The 20,856-nt window shown below is 48.5% G+C and overlaps 1 protein-coding gene across 7 annotated transcripts in view; it reads left to right on the top strand.

The window, feature by feature from the left end:
* Window positions 1-11,290: 11,290 nt before the first annotated feature.
* vac14 (vac14 homolog (S. cerevisiae)) overlaps window positions 11,291-20,856 on the top strand; it is a 416,406-nt gene continuing 406,840 nt past the window's right edge. For 6 of the 7 annotated variants that reach the window (XM_069901003.1, XM_069900996.1, XM_069900997.1 and 3 more), the window contains exons 1-2: window positions 11,291-11,443; window positions 15,451-15,595. In XM_069901003.1, coding sequence (XP_069757104.1) covers window positions 15,492-15,595 — 104 coding nt within the window. In that variant the 5' untranslated portion in view covers window positions 11,291-11,443; window positions 15,451-15,491. Of the gene's footprint in view, window positions 11,444-13,498; window positions 13,544-15,450; window positions 15,596-20,856 lie in introns of those variants that run through there. The other variant, XM_069900998.1, reaches the window with a different exon arrangement.

Genomic DNA, 20,856 nt, shown 5'->3' with positions numbered 1-20,856 from the left:
AATATACAAACTCTCTACTCCCAAAATTTTGCTTTTGAAGGCCTTAAACTTGCCAAGATCGTCCTTGCCGGTAAACAACCTAGCCCAGTCCACACTTTCTAGATCCTTTCTCATTTCCTCAAAATTAGCCTTTTCCCAATTTAGTATGTCGCCCACACCCCCCCCCCCCCCACCCCCAAGGACCAGCCCTTGCCTTATCAATAATTAGCTTGCAGCTAATTACTGGACCCAGTGTCTTCCCCTGCACATACTCCTGAGGTACACACTGAGGCAGCACACAAACAGGCCAGAGAAACTCAGCAGATCGTGTAGCTTCCACGGAAAGTAAAGGTCAACCGATGTTTCAAGCCTGAGCTATTTTGTCAGGAATCTTCCTGATGGAGGGCCCAGACCCAAAATATTGATGGTCTTTTGCTTCTCGTGAATGTTGCTTGACCTGCTGAGTTTCTCCAGCTCATTTATATATTTAATTCTGAGAATAGTGCTCTTTACACGGGTGGATGAATGTTAGAGTGGCCTGCTGGACTGTTCGCAGAAGAATCCTTTTCACTCTCCTCAATATAATGTGATAAATAAGAACTTGGTTATGTATTTGAAACAAGCACAGACAACTCTTGGCTTTACAGGGTGTGGTGCGCTGTCGGTCAGAAGCAAACACACAAACCAAAAGACTGTACAACAGGCTTTATTCGATGTAAACATCCACAGAGCCGGCTGCGAGGAGAGCTGCTGTAAACTCTGAGAGTGATTTTGAAGGGCCGGCTCAGGCTTATATCCCAGACAGTGATTGATAGCCGACTAGATGGGAGTTGGTGCATTCAAGTCAGCTAATTGACAGCCGGCCAGGTGTTGTCTTGTCCCCATGCTCTTCTGCAGAAATAGAGGTGTACATCACTGGCCCTGGAGTAAGCCAGTGTGTATCACCACACAGGGAAGTGGCTGTGTTCCCACAAAACCGTTCCCATTGCCCCTTTCTGTAACATGAAACCAGTGTCTGCATTTTAATCTGGTTAGTAAGTTCTCCCTGAATCTGCGTTTTCCCTTCCCACCCTTCAAAAATGTACGGGTGTTGTAGCAGGTTGTAGGTTAATTGATGTATTCTAACCAAATCAACACAAAAACTGACACACAAATTTCCTTCTGGCACCAATTTACTGGCAGTGATCGGCAGCACGGTTAGTGTAGCGGTTAGCACAATGCAATTACAGCTCCAGCAACCGGGGTCCAAATCCCACGCTGTCTGTAAGGAGGTTGTACATTCTCCCTGTGTCTGCGTGGGTTTCCTCCAGGTGCTCTGTTTTCATCCCACCCTTCCAAAACGTATGGGTGTTGTCGCGGGTTGTTGAATAATTGGTGCATTGGGGGGGGGGGGGGGACACACGGACTCAGGGGCTAGAAGGGCCTGCTACCGAGCTGTACAACTAAATTCCTCAAGGCGCTGAGGGCAGATTTCAGTCACTCCAGATTCCATCATATCGAGTTACCGGGACCCCCCCCCCCCAACCCCCACTCTGCAGACTCCACGTTAATACATATTGGCCTCATCGTTCAGCTGTACAATTCCTGCAACACTGGAAACTGCTTCCCTCCATCACATCTGGCCAATAATTTAGATTCCTGTTCACTGTTGCTATAGTTCCCTCTTCTGGAAGAAGCTTGAGGTACAAACTCCAAAACCTTGCAAAACCCACTCAGCCCATCAAACCCTTGGTGCAGTGGAAGGAGGGTCTGTGCCCGTGGGTGGTGTCCCTTTGAGCTCTCTGAAGCGTTTCCATGCCAATGGTTGCTTCACCTCTGGGTAAACTGGCTGGGAGGTGTAGGAGGCTGAGAGGGTGACCATGTAGTGATTAACGTAACCATGAGGGATGGGCAGAATCTAAGACAAGATGACATAGATTCAGGGTGAGAGGAACTGAGGGGTACATGAGGGGTGGTGGAAAGACAGAATGAGCTCCCAGAGGAAGTGGTGGGGACAATTACATTCAGACAGTGTAGCAATTAGTGCAATGCCATTACAGCCCCAGCGACTCAGGCTCGAATCTGGTGCTGTCGGTAAGGAATTTGAACATTCTTGTCATGTCTGCTTGGGTTTCCTCCCACATTCTGAAGGCATACGATTAGCAGGGTCCCTTAGTTATATTTGGGTGGCACGGGCTTGATGCCCAGAAGGGCCTGTTACTATACGGTATCTCTAACATTAAAAAAAAATGAAGAGACACTTAGACAGTACAGGTGAGTGTGAGGAGGTGTGCTTTGTTTCAGGTTAATTCAAATTGAGGCGGAGTGAGAACCTCGGCGATTGGGTGAAGTCTGCGATACATATAGAACATGCAGAAGGGAAGCTCAAGGGGAACGGCCCATTGTGGAGCGCCAACTGTGGAGCGGCCAACTGTGGAGCGGCCCAGTGTGGAGTGACCCAGTGTGAAGCGGCCCATTGTGGAGCTGCCCACTGTGGAGCGACCCAGTATAGAGCAGCCGAGTGTGGAGATGCCCAGTGTGGAGCGACACAGTTTGGAGAGGCCCAGTGTGAAGCAACCCAGTGTGGTGCGGCCCAGTGTGGAACATCCCAATGTGGAGCGGCCCAGTGTGGGGCGGACCATTGTGGAGTGACTCATTGTGGAGAGGCCCAGTGTGGAGAGGCCCAGTGTGGAGTGCCCTAGTATGGAACGGCCAAGTATGGAGTAGCCCATTGTGGAGGGGCTCAGTGTAGAGCGACCAAGAATGGAGCGGCCCAGTGTGGAGCGGTCCATTGTGAGGGGCCCAGTGTGGAGCGGCCCAGTGTGGAATGTCCCAGTGTGGAGAAGCCCAATGTGGGGCGGATCATTGTGGAGTGGCCTAGTGTGGAACGTCCCAGTGTGGAGCGGACAGTGTGGGGCGGATCATTGTGGCGCAACCCAGTGTGGAGCGGACCAGTGTGGAGCAATCTAGTATGGAGCTGCCCAGTGTGAGGCAGCCCTGTGTGGAGCGGCCGACTGTGGAGCGACCCAGTGTGGAGCGGCCCAGTGTGGAGTTGCCCAGTCTGGAACGGCGCAGTGTGGAGCGTCCAAGTGTGGAGCGGCCCAGTGTGGACCATTTTGTAAGAGGCTTTGACTCGAGAGACATCCACGAGCAGAGGCTGAGAATGTGCTACAGGTAAGGTCAAGTAAGATCTTTTTATCATCACCCAGAGAAGGTAGTGGTGATGGCAGCTAGGGTTCCAATTGCAGGATGTGGAAAATCTTGGATAGCACAAGGGTCTGTAATGACTACACCTGCAAGAGGTGCATCCAGCCACAGCTCTTTACTGACTGAGTTAGGGGAACTGGAGCTGAATCATTCAGGAGGCAGAGAGGGTGATAGTCAGAAGATAATATGGAGACAGTGCAGCGCACCCCCCTGGCTGTTCCCCTCAACAATAACGTTTTGGATATTGTTGGGGGGTGGGGAGGAAATGATGAGTCATGGTAGTCAGGTCTCTGGCAGAAGAGAAGGGAAAGGATAGCCAGAGTGATTGGAGATTCACTAGTTAGGGGAAGAGATAGGAGGTTCTGTGAATGAGATCAGGGTCAGGGACGTCTCAGATCAAGTCCACAGCACTCTCAAGTGGGAGGGAGAGCAGCCAGATGTCATGGTCATGGTCCACAATGATATAAGTAGAAGTAGTGATGAGGTCCTGAAGAGGGAATATAGGGAGTTAGGAAAGAAGGATGACCTCAAGTGCCTGTGCCATTCACCAGTAAGGCAGGAATAGGAAGTTAAGGCAAATGGATACATGGCTGAAGAGCTGGCTCAGGGGGCAGGGGTTCCGATTTGTGGATCATTGAAATCAATTCTGGGGAAGGTTTGACTTATACAAAAAAAAGATTTAGGAAGCAAAAGACAGAATGGCCTCACGAGAATTGTATGGTAGCCAGGCAGAACTTAGGAGAGCTGAAAGGGGACAGGAGAAGGCCTTGGCAAGTTGAATTAAGGAAACCCCAAGGCATTCTATGCTTACTTGAAACACAGATGGATGACGAGAGTGAAGGTGGGGCCGCTTAAGGATAATGGTGGCAACGTGCCTGGAGGTGAAGGAAGTAGGGGAGGTCTTAAATGAATACTTTGGTTCACTGTTCACCAGAGAGAGGGATCTTGGTCGAGGTGAGGTCAGAATAGAGTAATGGAATATAAATATTGGGAAGACTTTTGTAAAATTAGAGTAGGCTACATACATACACACATTTTAAAACAGATCTTATTTGAAAGACTGAAGGATTCACATTCAGTAATATTGTAGGATCTTTGGAGACTTTTATGCACATTTCACAAGTAAGCGCTAATTGAAATGATGAATTGGAGACAGGCTGGATGGTTAGATAACTACAAGGCTTCTACCAAGTGCTCAACAGCTTGACCAAGGAGGAGAACTCCTGTTGTTTGCTGAAGAAGGTGGGGTTTTTTGCAAGTGAGAGTCACATGGGCTTCCTGGCAGTTGGAGTTGGAGAGAGAGAGAGGTGAGACCAATCAATCTCAATAAGCTCTCTCATTTTGTGTGTCTGACACTGAAAGGAGCTGAACAGTGAAAGCCAGGAAGAGTTGGTTGGAAACAGAAAGTTCCAGAGAGGCAGATGCTTGGAAGTGTTATCTGTCTGATGTTTCTCTTGGAATAAGGGGAACAGAAAGGAACTCTGTTGTAACCTAAAAGAAAGAGGTTACCATCTAGAGAACCCTGATGGGGCAAGTTTCATCAGTGAGACTTTGAGGTGACTAATGGTGGTGCCTCAGTTGTGGACATCCTGGAACAACAAATGTCTCTCTGCAAACCCTACAAGAACTTTTCTGAGCGGTAAACATTTACCTTTTGAGCACCAAAGCCTGGAGAACTTTATACATGTTAAATTCTGTGCACAGTATAAGAATTGCCTGCATCCAGAGAACTTGGAAGAAAGAGAAATGAGATTGAACTGTGAACCAAAGAACTTTTCTTAAATTTACACACACATTACATATACGTGTGCTTAGAATTAGAAGGGGGTTAATTTGGGTTAGTTAAGTATAGAGATAAGTTAAAGTTTGATTCTATTTTCATGTTTAAAGTTGATTAAAAACAACTTTTGTTTTAAAAACTACTTGTCTTGGTGAATGTCTACTGATGTTTGGTTTTGGGATCCTTTGGACTCATAACAATAGAACAAGCGTATGTACTGGAGTTTGTTGAAGTTAGGAAAGAGGAAAAGCTGGATTTTCTGTAAAAACATTCGGATTACTAAGTCCCTGGGACCAGATGAGGTATACCCCAGGTTACTAAAGGAAATGAGTGAAGAGATTGCTGTGGTGTTAGGAATGATCTTTTTGTCCTCCCTGGCCACAGGGGAGGCACTTAAGTATTGGAGAGTGGTAAATGTTGTCCCCTTGTTTAAAAAAAATAACATGGAGAATCCTGGAAATTTCAGACCAGCGAGTCTTACATCAGTTGTGGGCAAATTATTGGAGAGGATTCTTATCTCATTGCTCAATACTAGATCTAAAATAGCATTCTCCCTGTTGGTTCTTTAACACACTGCTCAAGAAAGCTATCACGGATGCATTCTATGAAGACATCCTCCAGACTTCCTCGACCAATATGATTTCCCCAATCTACGTTGAAGGAAAAGTCCCCCATGACAACTGCCATTCCATTCTTACATCCCTCAGTTACATTCTTACATCTCTCAGTTAATTCCCTGTGCCACTGTGCTATTGTTATTTGGTGGGTGATAGACAACTCTCACCAGTGATTTTTTTTCCCTTTACTAATTCTTAATCTGTACCCAGATAGACTCAAAATTCTGCTCATTCAATTTTATATCATCCCTCACTATATCCCTGATCTCATCCCTCATTAAGAACGCCACTCCACCACCTTTATGTTCCTATCTTTTCTTATTTCTTGATATCCTTGAAAGTTTAATGCCTAATCATGCACACTTTGTGTTTCTGTGATGGCCACTAAATCATTTGTTATCTGTTTACAGTTCTTTTATTTGTTAACATTTTTACACTGTGTACAGTTTTTTTGCACTATCAGTAAGTGGTGATACTGTGGGGCCTGCAGGAAAAAGAATCTCAGGGTTGTATGGGATGTCATGTATTTACTCTGTCAATAAATCTGAAAGAACCTTTCTACATCTACTCTGTCCATACCTTTAAACATTCAAAATGTTTTAATGAGAATTTCCCCCCCCCCACCTCCAATTCTCTAAAGTTCTAACCAGTACAGGCCAAGATCCATCAAACACTCCTCAAGTGATAACCCTTTCATTCCTGGAATCATCCTTGTGAACCTCCTCTGAACCCTCTCCAATGTCAGTACATCCTTTTTTTAAAAAAAATGAGACCAAATGTGCTCACAATACTCCAAATGAGGTCTCACTAGTGCCTTATAAAGCCTCAACATCACATCCCTGCCCTCATATTGTATTCTTCTTGAAATTAATGCCAGTGTTGAATTTGGCTTCTTCACCACCGACTCAACCTGTACTTTTACCATCAGGGTATCATACACAAAGGGGAGTCACGTGATGGAGTAGTGGCCAGTTGGGGAACTCCATCCCTCTCCAGAAAAGTAAAAAAAAGACAGTGAAAAAACAAAGGCACAAACACAAAAACTAAAATAAAGTGAAAGTAAAGGTGTGGAGAAAATGGCAGCGAAGAAAGAAAAGCCAAAAGCAACAGGAAGAAGAGAAGAAGAAAAGACGTCGGAAGAATGTGAAGGCCTTACCTGTCCGAGGAGGCCCGCCGCGGAGAGTGAAGCCCGCTCCCTAAGGTCAGTTGAAGCCCTGAACTCGGGACTACTTGACGTCCTGTTTTGCGGAAACTGCCAAAATGTTTGGCCTGGAAGTCAGCCTGAAGAAAACTGAGGTCCTCCATCAGCCAGCTCCCCACCATGACTACTACGCAGGTCCTTTGACTAATTCTGAATTCAGCACAACCTTGTGAAGCGATATTGACTCTATCTCACCTTCAACACCTTTAATCAAACTTGTTTCCCCTGTGACAGTCCTTTGATCCAGAGTAAAAACACTTCCCAACAACAATGACTGAGAGCCCCAGTATCTCTAAGAATTTTAACTGGTTCTCCCTCCTTTATTGAGACAAAGCACTCTGACACAAAAGGATTGAAAACATCCATGACTTACATGCTTCTGGTAAAATCTATTTTTCTCTTTTTTTTCAAGACTAGACAATTCGCAATCACGTGACCAGGTTTCATACAAATGCAGAAGTTCTATCCTTTCCTACCTCTCCTTCATCTTTTCTTTTAACATTTTCTCCAGACTTTATTTCAGGCCCACTATCCTGCTCCATAGTAACCTTATGAACAGGTTTATTAATCTGTTCTACATTAGTTCTCTGAAAATGCCTATTATTCTGGAATGTACTTTTGTGAATCAAAGCAAATTTGTCTGCTAATCTAGCCACCTGTTGCCATGTTCCCACGTCTCTCTCATCCAGGAATAATCTCTTCTGGGACACACCTTTTAATTTCCTCTATTAATATTAATTCTCTCAATCTGTCAAAATCATTGTTTATTCCTTTTGAGGCACACCAATGGTCAAAACACAGATTTCTTCAGAGCAAAATCCATATAAGATTGATTCCATGTTTTCACCAAACTCCTAAATTTTTGTCTATAATCTTCTGGAACCAACTCATAAGCTTTCAATATTGCATGTTTAACAGTATCATAATTTGCCACTTCATAATATCTTTTTCAGCATGATGCTGAACCAAGCCATGAAAGACCCCAACAATGAAGACGCTGTTTACATCCGGTACCGCACGGATGGCAGTCTCTTCAATCTGAGGCGCCTGCAAGCTCACACCAAGACACAAGAGAAACTTGTCCGTGAACTACTCTTTGCAGACGATGCCGCTTTAGTTGCCCATTCAGAGCCAGCTCTTCAGTGCTTGACGTCCTGTTTTGCGGAAACTGCCAAAATGTTTGGCCTGGAAGTCAGCCTGAAGAAAACTGAGGTCCTCCATCAGCCAGCTCCCCACCATGACTACCAGCCACCCCCACCCCCCCCCCCCCACATCTCCATCGGGCACACAAAACTCAAAACGGTCAACCAGTTTACCTATCTCAGCTGCACCATTTCATCGGATGCAAGGATCGACAACGAGATAGACAACAGACTCGCCAAGGCAAATAGCGCCTTTGGAAGACTACAGAAAAGAGTCTGGAAAAACAACCAACTGAAAAACCTCACCAAGATTAGCGTATACAGAGCCGTTGTCATACCCACACTCCTGTTCAGCTCCGAATCATGGGTCCTCTACCAGCATCACCTACGGCTCCTAGAACGCTTCCACCAGTGTTGTTTCTGCTCCATCCTCAACATTCATTGGAGCGACTTCATCACCAACATCGAAGTACTCGAGATGGCAGAGGCCGACAACATCGAATCCACGCTGCTGAAGATCCAACTGCGCTGGGTAGGTCACGTCTCCAGAATGGAGGACCATCGCCTTCCCAAGATCGTGTTATATGGCGAGCTCTCCACTAGCCACTGAGACAGAGGTGCACCAAAGAGGTACAAGGCTGCCTAAAGAAATCTCTTGGTGCCTGCCACATTGACCATCGCCAGTGGGCTGATATCGCCTCAAACCGTGCATCTTGGCGCCTCACAGTTCGGCAGGCAGCAACCTCCTTTGAAGAAGACCGCAGAGCCCACCTCACTGACAAAAGACAAAGGAGGAAAAACCCAACACCCAACCCCAACCAACCAATTTTCCCTTGCAAACGCTGCAACCGTGTCTCCCTGTCCCGCATCGGACTTGTCAGCCACAAACGAGCCTGCAGCTGACGTGGACATTACCCCCTCCATTAATGTTCGTCCACGAAGCCAAGCCAAAGAAAGAAAGGCTATAGAGAAATATTATTTATTGAATATTTTATTTCTCATTTGTTAATGCTTCTTCTGGAAAGAGTTTAACCAAAACTATTATAAAACATTTATTTTAATAAGAAAAAGTTTAACATTACATATGTTGAAAGAAGAGAAAACATGCAGATGTTGTTGAAAATTTTCAATAAACATTTAGTTTGGCCCATGACTTAGTCCAAGTTTTTAATTTTGGCCCTCTGTGAATTTGAGTTTGACACCCCTGCTCTACTCTATTCCTTTTCCTCTGGCCTGCCCTCTCTCGCTGTCTTGTCCTTCCTGCTTTATCTCTCCCACCACCCACCACTCGTCCACTGTCCTGCCCTGCCACCTGAGTGTCCTACACCTCTCTGCTCCTCCTCTCTCTACCCCGTCCCTTTCCCTGTCACACTCCTTTCCCTCTGGCTTTCACCATTCCCTCTACCCTGTTCCATTCACTGCTCAACCCTGTTCTCTCTGCCCTGTCCCCTCCACCCTGTCCCATCCGCCCTGTCCTCACTGCCCAGTTTACCCTCCCTATCCCATTCCGTCTGCCCCGTCCCCCCTCCCCAACATCTCCACCTTATCCCCCCTGTCCTGTTCCCTCTGCCCCGTCCCCCACTCCCCGACTGCTCCACCCCTTCCTCACTGTCCTGTTCCCCCTGCCTTGTCCCCCTCTCCGCGACTCTCCACCTCGCTCCCTCTGTCCCGTTCCCTGTACCCCATCCTCCACTCACTGACTCCTCCACCCGTTCCCCCTGTCTCATTCCCCACTCTGTGACTCCTCCACCCCAACCCCCACTCCTCCATCCCGCTCCCCTGTCCCGTTCCTTATGCCCCATCCCCCACTCCCCGACTCCTCCACCCCATTCCCCGTCCTGTTCCCTAAGCCCCGTCCCCTACTCCCCAACTCCTCCATCCCATCCCCCAACTCCCAGACTCCTCTACCCCATCCCCCTGTCCCGTTCTCTCTGCCCCGTCCCCCACTCCCTGACTCCTCCACTCTGTTCCCCTGTCCCTTTCCCTCTGCCCCGTCCCCCACTCCCTGACTCCTCCACTCTGTTCCCCTGTCCCTTTCCCTCTGCCTCATCCCCCACTCCCCAACTCCTCCACCCCACCCCCTGCTCCCTGACTCCTCCACCTTGTTCCCCACTCCTGCACCCTGTTCCCTCTGTCCTGTTCCCCCTGTCCCATACCCGCTGCCCTGCCCCCCACTCCTCAACCATGTCCCCCACGCCTGCACCCCGTTCCCCCTGTTCCATTCACTCTGTCCTGTCGCCTACTCCATAACTTCCAACCCATTCCCTCTGTCCCGTTCCCACTGCCCTGTTCCCTTTGCCCTATCCCCACTCCACAACTCCTCCACCTTGTCCCTTCTATCCCATCCCCCACTCTACAACTCCTCCACCCCATTCCCTCTGCCCCATCCCCCACTCCACAACTCTTCCACCTCATCCCCTCTATCCCATCCCCCACTCCACAACTCCTCCACCCTGTTCGCTCTGCCCCGTCCCCCACTCCTCCAACCTGTTCCCACTGTCCCGTTCCATCTGGCTCCATCCTGACCCCTTTTCCTGTCCCATCCATGGACTTCACCCCATCCCATGTTGAGTCCCGACTTACCCCATCTCCTGCACCCTTCCCCCCATCCTCTCCTCTCCTGCCCCCTCCTACCCACCCCACCCTCTCCCATCTCCCGCCTCCTCCCCGCCATGCCCCTCCCCTCCTCCCTGCCCCACCACATCCCCTCCCATTTCCCGCCCCCTCCCCTCCCATCTTCTGCCCCCTCCCCTCCCATCTCCCGCCCCTCCAATCTCCCGCCACTCCCCTCCCATCTCCCGCCCCCTCCCCTATCTCCAGCCCCTCCCCTCCCATTTCCCGCCCCCTCCCCTCCCTCCAATCTCCCGCCACTCCCCTCCCATCTCCAGCCCCTCCCCTTCCATCCCCCGCCCCCTCCCCTTCCATCCCCCGCCCCCTCCCCTCCCATCTCCCGCCCCCTCCCCTCCCATCTCCCGCCCCCTCCCCTCCCATCTCCCGCCCCCTCCCCTCCCATCTCCCGCCCCCTCCCCTCCCATCTCCCGCCCCCTCCCCTCCCATCTCCCGCCCCCTCCCCTCCCATCTCCCGCCCCCTCCCCTCCCATCTCCCGCCCCCTCCCCTCCCATCTCCCGCCCCCTCCCCTCCCATCTCCCGCCCCCTCCCCTCCCATCTCCCGCCCCCTCCCCTCCCATCTCCCACCCCCTCCCCTCCCATCTCCCGCCCCTCCCCTATCTCCAGCCCCTCCCCTCCCATCTCCCGCCCCCTCCTCCCCGCCTCCTCCCCGCCTCTTCCCCTCCCATCTCCCACCCCTCCCCTCCCCTCCCATCTCCTTCCCCCTCCTCCCCGCCCCACCCCATCCCCTCCCCTCCCCTCCCCTCCCCTCCCCTCCCTCTCAAAGCCTCGCCCCCCCACCTCCAATGTGCTCGGCGCTGGATTGAGACGGCCTCCCCAATCCTTTCCGCCTGCTCCACTCTTCAGGTCTGGCCTTGACCGGATCATGTGATCAGCTCAACATGGCAGCCCCGGAGTAGTAGCCGGCAGGTTCGTGAGGCGGCATCGGTAGCGGCGCTGGGGTCGCTCCCACCCCGGTGGGCAGGCGGCTCATCGGGCTCCGGTCCCCACAGCGACAGGGCACCCACCGGGGTCTCCCACCCCGGGATCCTCACCCCAGGAATCCACACCCCCCCCCCCCCCGAGAACGGGCCGCTCCCCCTCCACACTCCCCCAGTGAAGAGAATAACCCCCCTCACAGAAACAGGTACTTTCCCTCCTTCCCCAACCTATGGGAATGGGTCCCTCTTTTCACCCCTTCCCCTTTATAGTAATGGATCCCTTTATAGTACTGGATCCCTCCTCCCCCCCCACATCAAGCCCCACTTTACCCCCACCTAGGAATGGGTCCCTCCTTCCTCACCCTATGGGAATGGGTCCCTCCTTTGACCACCCCCCCCCCCAGGAAATGGGTTCCTCCTCTATGGTAATGAGTCTCTATGGTAATGGGTCCCCCCTCCTCCCTCCCCCCCACCTTCGCCAACCCTGGAACAGGTTCCTTTTTCCCCCGCTCTCCTCTGCCTCGGAATGGGTCTGTCCTTCCCCACCCCATGGGAATGGGTCCCCCCGTTCACCCCCCTCCCTAGGAATGGGTCCCTCCTTTCACCCCCCTGCCCAGGAATGGGTCCTTCCTTCCCCACCCCTCCCCAGGTAGGGTCTCTCCTTCCCCACCCCTCCCCAGGAATGGGTCCCTCTTTCCCTGCCCCTCCCCAGGAATGGGTCCCTCCTTCCCCGCCCCTCCCCTCCCCTCCCCTCCCCTCCCCTCCCCTCCCCTCCCCTCCCCTCCCCTCCCCTCCCCTCCCCTCCCTGGGAACAGGTCTTTTCTTTCCCCCACTGACACTCTCCCAGCAATAGGTCCTTCCTTCCCCCCAACCTCCCCCCTCTTCTGGGAACATGTCCTTCCTTTTCCCCCCTCCTCCTCGGGAACAGGCCTCTCCTTCCCACACCCCTGGTAACTGATCCCTCCTTCCCTTCTCTGGGAACAGGTCCCTCCTCCTTTCCCCCTCTGCCTGGGAGGAGACTCCCCCTCCATCCACCCTGGGGGAATGAGTCCCCCCCCTTTGGGGGAACTGGTCTTTCCCCCCCCTGCTTTGGGGGAACTGTTCTTTCCCCCCCCCTTTGGGACAACTGGTCTTTTCCCCCCTTTGGGGGAACTGGTCTTTCCCCCCCTTCTTCCCTCTGCTCCACGTGCCCCACCAATAGTAACACTGGAAGTTGTAGGCCAGTGAGCCTGACATCAATAGTAGGTAAATTATTGGAAGATGTTCTAAGAGATCAGGTATACAATTATTTGTTTAGCCAGAAGCTGTTTATGGATAGGTTGCATTTAACAAATCTTAGAGTTTTTTGCGTTGGTTTTCAGGAAAGCTAACGAAGGAAAGCCTGTGGACTTCAATAAGGCCTTTGACATGGTCCCACATGGGAGGTTAATCAGGAAGATTCAGATGCTAGGTATTCATGGTGAGGTAGTAAATTAGATTCAAGAATGGCTAAGAAGCCAGAGATTAGTGGTGGATGATTGGTTCTCAGATTGGAGGGATGTGACTAATGGTGTGCCTCAGGGATCAATGCTGGGACATGGTGTTTGTCATCTATATCAATGATCTGAATGATAATGTGATAAATTGGATCAGCCAGTTTGCAGATGAGACTAAGATTGGAGATGTTGTGGAGCTTGTCGAGGGATCTGGACCAGCTGGAAAAATGGGCTGAAAAATGGCAGATGGAATTTAATGCAGACAAGTGTGTAGTGTTGCATTTTGGAAGGACAAACTAAGAACAGACATACATGGTGATTGGTTGGACACTGAGGAGTGTGGTGGAGCATAGGGATCTGGAAATATAGATACATAATTCTCTCAAGGTGGCATCACAGGTGGATAGGGTTGTAAAGAGAGCTTTTGGCATATTGGCCTTCATAAATCAAAGTATTAAGTTCAGGAGTTGGGATGTTATGTTAAAGTTGTATAAGACATTGGTGAGGCCAAATTTGGAGTAATGTGTGCAGTTTTGGTCACCTAACTACAGGATTGAAAGAATGCAGAGAAGATTTACGAGGATGTTGCCCGGACTTCGGAAACTGCATTACAGGTGAAAGGTTAAACAGTTTGGGACTTTATTCCATGGAACATAGAAGAACGAAGGGAGATTTGATAGAGGCATTTAAAATTATGTGGGAGATAGAGTAAATGTAGATAAGCTTTTTCCACTGAGGGTAGGTGAGATACAGACCAGAGGGCATGGGTTAAGAGTGAAAGGGGAAAGGTTTAGGGGGAGCATGAGGAGGAACATCTTCAAACAGAGAGTGGTGGGAGTGTGGAATGAGCTGCAGGCTGAAGTGGTGAATGTGGTCTCAATTTTAACATTTAAGAATTTTGATTCATGGAATGGAGTGGTATGGACTGGTTGCAGGTCAGTGGGACTAGGCAAAAATAAAATGATTTGGCACAGACAAGAAGGGCCAAAGGGGCCTGTTTCTGTGCTGTCATGTTCTGTGGTTCAATAACATTGACTGGCCACCCAACAACAGTCACCCTCCCTCTACAACATTGCCCCCACCCCCCCCTTCTGTGTGAACTGTCAGCTGATGGTGCCTGTTGACTCTCTATCATCTTTTTGCTGACACCTTCTATCATTTCTGCCTGTCTCCCAACAGCACCCAACTATCACTTACCTCCCTCCCTTTCCATCCCATCCTTGCAATTCCCCTCCCTTATCCAATCACTCTCATCGTCTGTGTATTCTCGCTGACATCTTTGAAATTTTGTTTTACACTGTCCAGCCTAAATTTTCCCCTTTATTTTATTTTGTTTTTGTGGAGTCTTATCTACTTTTCCTACCAGTGCCTTGTTCCAATCAACTATGTGCACATCTCTCTTCCAAATTTAAGTTTTTTTGTCCCATTACATCTGGTACAGTGAGAAGGATTCTTCTGTGAGCAGTTCAGCAACTGAACTCTAGCAAACAGCCCTACAAAGTTGAACAGCTAGGGCATAATTCTGGAGTACAGTGTTACTGTGCAAAGATTTATATCTACCAAGGGGAGCATGATTTAGTTGTTTTGGGATAAATTCAGAAACTTGTCTGTAAGGAGTTAGTACGTTCTCTGTGGGTTTCTGCCAAGGGCTATAGTTTCTTCCCACCGTTCAAAACATGCTGGGGTGCAGGCTTATTGGCCCATGGACTCATGGGCTGAAATGGCTGTGACACTACTACATGTCTAAATTCTTTTTAAAAATTTCTTTAAAAGATGCATGGAAGAAACTGTCTTTCAGCCTGTTGGTATGTGATCTCCCACTCTTCAACCTTCTTCATCATGGTAGGAAGGAGAAGAGAGTTTGTCTGGGTGTGATGGTTCCTTCAATATGTTGTCTGTGGGCAATGGGAGGTGCAGATGTAATTGATTGAGCAATGGAAATTTGCATGATGTCCTAAGCTGCATTTATCACCTTCTGCAGCTTCTTTCAGTCCTGTGATACTTATAGCTAGGATGCTTTCAATGGTGCACCTGTAGAAACTCTTACGGGGATGGGGAGGGGGTGGGTGGGGAGACACTTGTTGAACTTTTTAAACATTCCAAGAAAGCAAAGGCATTGGTGCACTTTCGTGACCATTGTGCCAACGTGGTCCTGAGCCACCCACTGAGAATGTTTACCCCCAAGAGCAGGAAGCTATCTATTGGCTCCACTTCAGTGTCATTGCTGTGGTGTGGGCTCTTTTGAAGTTTATGATCAGCTCTTTTAGTGTTCCTGACCTTGAGAACAAGGTTGTTAGCTTGGCAGCGGCCCTCTAGACTGTCCTTCCACTATTCTCTCATCATTATTTGATATTCAACTCATGACTGTGATGTCATTGGTGAACTTAATATGGAGTTGGATGGTTTTTGTCTCGCCATTCGTAGATGTCGAGGTAGTGTAGTTGGGGGTTACCAGTGAGATCACAGAGGAGATTATTTTTTAGTTTATTTTCTCTTGCATTAATTTACTTCCTCTCCACAGCTTGTGTTACAAGATTGGGGATCCAGTTTCTCATCAACAGGATGAATACAGAAAAGGACTTTGCACCACTTACGACCAACATCGTGCGAGCTCTCAATGACAAGCTGTATGAGAAAAGGAAAGTGGCTGCCCTGGAGATTGAGAAGTAAGCAATTGTGCATACAGGAACAATGCAAGTGCATTGGTTGTCTCTGGTGTGCATTTTGAAGCTGCAAAGTGGTGTGTTGCACTTTGCAGAAGCAGTCTAACTTTCCATTCAGGGGCTGCTGAGATGGTTGGTTGTTCTTTTGATCTGAGGATGTGAATGTGACAAGGCCCAATCACAGTGGCCCAATCACAGCGGAGCAGGAGGTCATTCAGTCTGTACTAGCTTTATTCAGCAGCAGTTCAGTTAGTCCCACCCCCTGTTCTCTTCCCATTGCCCTGCAGATCCTTTCCTTTTAGAAATGTACCCAGCCTCCTTTTCAACATCTGCTCCCACTGGTGCCCCTGACACTACATTCTAAACCCCGGCCACTTGTCTCACTGACACTCTTCCTCCTGTCTCTTATGGTTCATTTGCCAACTGGCTGTATTCATTTTCCCACAAGTGATTGGGTTCTGCTCCAGTGGAAATAGTTTCTAACTATTAGGGAAGGTGGTGGATGCTGGTACAATAAATGAGATAGGTACATAGAAGCAAGAAAAGAATGGAGGGTTATGGGGTGTGAAGTTGGAATGTTGTCGATTAGGTTTATGTAGGTCAGCACAACATGGTGTGCTGAAGGGCCTGTACTGTGTTTATGTTCTGTTCAATTTTATTTATACCTTTTATCATTTTAAGTATCTCGACTACATCTCCTTGCAACTCCTTCAGATGAAAATATTCCCAGTCCATGCACTGGGATTATTTTGGAAAATTTCTTGCCCCCCCCCCCCCCCCCCCAAAATCTTTCCGTCTTTCTAAAGTGTGGTGCCCAGAGCCGCACCCTATATTCCACGTGACCCAGCTGGTAATTTATAAAGGCTGATCAATTACTCCCTTATGCTTGTTACCTCCACCCTTTATTCGTAAAATGTTGGATCCCGTGTGCATTTTTAACCATACTCTTACTTTCAATGGACTAATTGCTTCTATCCAGATATTCAGCCAGCAGAGAGCCTTGGTCGTGCAGCTGTTTGAATAAAGTTGTTTGAATAAAATGGTGTCACCCAGGTTGATGCCGCTTGCCATTCGCTGCCTGTTTAGTAAGAATCTTAGTAAGAGCATGCATGGGAAGTTTGTTCAGTGTAAGTACAGTACAGTTCTTTTGACTTTTAAACTGGTTTATTCAATGCAGTATATTAGGCATTGTAAGAGCAACCAGAAAATATGCATATTTAACAATCCCCAAAGGTGCCAGATACCAAGGGTTTAATGTACGACTCAGCCCTTCCTATCCATTTTTCTGTCCAAATGTCTTGTGAATTTTGTAATTGTACCTTCTCCTACACCTTATCCTGACAGCTCGATCCAGATCAGGACCACCCTTGGAGTGAAAAAGCTGCCCCACAGGTCCTTTTTAAATTTCTCACCTTAAACTATCATCAAAGCTGGGAAAAAGACTCTAGGCCAGTGGTTCTCAACCTTATTTTTTCCCCCGCTCACATACCACCTTAAGTAATCCCTTTACTAACCACAGAGCACCTCTACCGTAGCTGAGCAAGGGGAATAAAAAGGTTGAGAACTACTGCTCTAGGCATTAATTTCATCCATGGCTCTCATGACTTTTGTAATCCTCTAAGGACAGCCCTCACAGAACTCCTGTTGAAGTGAGGTGGACGTCTTCAAAGTCAGCAAGCCTTAGGGAGACGTTGTAGTGGATTAGTAAATAGGAGACTGCATGTGCTGCAATCTGAAGCTAAACACAATCTGCTGGAGGAACTCTGGATTGAGCAGCAACAGTGTGAGAAAAAGAATGATCAACATTTTGAGCTGAAACACTATCAAGACTGGTTAAATGCAGTAAAGAAGCCACCAGTGTAAAGAGGATAAGGTGGGAGGAGTCCTCTTGACCCTGGTCTGCACTTCCCACCTACTCAAGATCCACAGACAAGACTATCCTGGCAGGCCATTGTTTGCTCCACTGAACTCATCTCTTGTCTCGACTCCATTCTCTTCGCTCTTGTCCAGTTCTTTCCCACCTACATCTGGGATACCTCCCCAGCCTTTCACCACTTCTGATTCCCTGGTCCTCACTGTCTTATCTTCACCATGGAAGTCTCTGTGCACCTCCATCATGGAATGTCCTGGAATGACATTCTGGACAGTTTCCCTCCACCAAAACTCTCACCCGCCTGGCGTAACTTGTTCTCACCCTGAACAAGCTCTCTTTTGATACCTCTCATTTCCTTCAAATCAAAGGTGCCATGGGCACTCGCATGGGGTCCAGGTATGCCTGCCCTTTTTTTATTGTTCAAGTGGGACAGATTTTGTTCTGAACCTGCACCGACACCACTCCACAAATCTTCATGTTACATCGATGACTGCACTGGGGCTACTTCCTGCATCCATGCAGAACTCATCAGTTTCATGAACTTTGCAACTATCCTTCGCCCGCTATGAAATTCACTTTGACACTTTTCTCCCATTTCTAGATCTTTCTGTCTCCGTCTCAGGAGATGAGCTATTCACTGACATTTACTACAAGCCCACTGACTCCCACAGTGACCTCAACTACATCTCCTCCCACCTGGAGGATGCCATTCCTTTTTGCCAGTTTGTCTGCCTTCACTGCATCTTCTCTCCAGGTGAGGCCTTCCATTCCAAGACATCAGAAATATCCTTTTTCAGGCAATGCAACTTGAATTGGAACTTCCCCTCTCCTGTGATCCCTAGAGCAATCTCCTGCATTTCCTCCTCTCTGAGTTCCACTCTCACCCCCTCCCCCAAAACAGAACAGGGATAGAGTTCCTCTTGCCTTCACTTGTGGAGCTCTGTCCTTTTTTTGGTTCAGACCTCGGGAATAACTCAGACGCAACAAACTTCAAACCTTACACCTTTTATTTGCAAATTTGCATTGCTCAATTATATGCAGCCTCTTGCTCATGAAGCTTAGATATCCCTAATCAAGTGAGCCCCAAACAAAGTTTGAGGCTGCTACTTGTACATCAGTTGTCAGATACATTGATTAGGGGTTCACGGCTACCTCATGTTGCAAGCTTGTTGTGTATTGGTCTTGAGCATCTTAGCCTTGTTCAGCTCACCGGGTAGTAATTAGGAATTAGTCATTCCTCTGCAGCCATTGTAAACATAATTTGTGACTGTAATGCACATAATAAAGTTTGTTAAGATGATCATGGGTAGTTCAATGCTGTGAACAAGTTTAACCATATGCCAATCCTCCTTGCTCTTTTACACAGTTCCTCACACCTTTCACCCCTCTAACCTCTGCATTCAGCACATTATCCTCTGTCATTTCTGCCAACTGCAGCTAGACCCCATCCCACCTTCCATGGAAGTCCAGTTCTCTCTCTGTGATTCCCTTGACTGCTCATCCCTCCACATCCACCTCTCGATTTCTCCAGGTAATTTCCCTGTAATAGTTGCTCTTACATCTCCTCTCTACCATCCAGGGTCGTTAACAGCCCTTCTATGTGAGGCCAAGATTCTTGTGCACCTTCACCAGCCTCACATTGCACTCGGTACTCCCAATGCGGCTTCCTCTGCATCGGTGAAACCAAACGCAGAGCTGAGGATCTGTTTTGCAGAGCATCTAAGCTCTGTCCACAGTGACCATCTTGAGCTCCCAGTTGTTGCCCTTTCACCTCTCCTTCCCATTCCCACACTAACCCATCTGTCCTGGGCCTTCTCCACTGTCAGAGTGAGGCCCAAAACACACAAGAGCAACAAATCCGATTCCTCCTGGGCTGACTGCAGCCCAATGGTAGGAACATACTGTAGAATTATCCAATTTCAGACACTGAGACCCCTCTCTTTTTATCCTTTCTGTTCTTTCCCCTTCCTTCTGCCTCATCGATTCTCATCCCCCTTCCTCTTTGGTTCCATCCCTTCTACCTTCATCTCCCCACTGGTCACTTCCATTGAATCTTCTTTTTCTCTCCCCACCTTGTCTTAGATTCCAGCACTGGCAATCCTTATCTCCAATCACCCACCCAACACTGTGTTACTCATCTTACCCCTTGGTTTTTTCTTGCTTCTCCTTTTGTCTGGCATCTGCTTCTTGTTAATCTCTACACCTAGTTCACCAACCCTAAACGTCCCCTTTATTATCCCTCCCACCCTGTACTCCTTTCACTGACTTCTTTACGACATTCAACCAGTCTTAATGAAGTGTTTTGGTTTGGTACCATCCATTCTTTTTCTCCCATGGATACTGCTCAACCCACTGAGATCCTCTAGCAGATTGCATTTAACTTCAGATTCAAGCATCTATGTGTCTTTCTTTAAAAATAATCTTTCCCCAAGCTTGGAGGTTGCTAGTACCATTTTGACATGGAATGAGGAGAGATCAGCAAGTTGAGTGGTGTCACAGCAACAACCTCGCAATAAACATTAGCAAAACTAAGGAACTGATTATGGACTTCAGGAGGGAAAACCAGGAAAATACAAACCAGTCCTCACTGAGGGGGGTCAGAGTTAAGAACTTCAAATTCTTGGGTTTCAACATCTCTGAAGATCTATCCAGGGGCCATCATGTCGATGCAATCACAAAGAAGGGTCACCTGCAGCTATCTTTCGTTAGTAGTTTGAGAAGATATGGTATGTCACCAAAGACTCTTGCAAATTTGTTCAGTACACCGTGGAGAGCATTCTGACCGTTTGTGTCAATGTCTGGTATGGAAGAGCCAATTCACAGGAATAGGCTACAGAGATTTATGAACTCAGCCAGCATCCAACTTGGGCAGTGAGAATGCTAAGCGACCAAATGAACTGCTCACATTAACCATCTAAGACTCTAATCTTTACTAAACAATATTTATATATTTTTATTTATGTATATTTGTCTGGCGTATGTATTGTGTGCTGCATCTGGTTGTGTGCCTGTATATTTTGCACTGATGACTGGAGAACACTGTTTTGTTGGGTTGTACGTGCATTTGAATAATAACAAACTTGAACTGAAGAGGTGGTGTCGCAAGAAAGCAGCCTTTATCATCAAGGACTCTCACCGCCCAGGCCAGACCCTTGTAGTGCCCTGCGCACGGAAACACAAGCCAGCCCGCAAAGTGGCCGACGACTGCGTGGACCTGGGGTGACACCGGCTATCGTTCCAGGTGACCTTCACGCACTGGGAAGACTGGGAACTCTGCTGGGAATGATGGCCAACTCAAGGTTGGTGTTCTGATGACGCGAGGCCCTGACGTCAGCTCTTGGGCCCGTATAAACAGCTGCCAGCACAGTAAATCAGTCTTTGACCGACTCCT

The sequence above is a fragment of the Narcine bancroftii genome, chromosome 10, assembly GCF_036971445.1.
Source record: "Narcine bancroftii isolate sNarBan1 chromosome 10, sNarBan1.hap1, whole genome shotgun sequence".
NCBI lineage: Eukaryota > Metazoa > Chordata > Chondrichthyes > Torpediniformes > Narcinidae > Narcine > Narcine bancroftii.
Note: the sequence above shows the minus strand (reverse complement) of the source record. Positions and strands in the feature narration are given on the sequence as shown.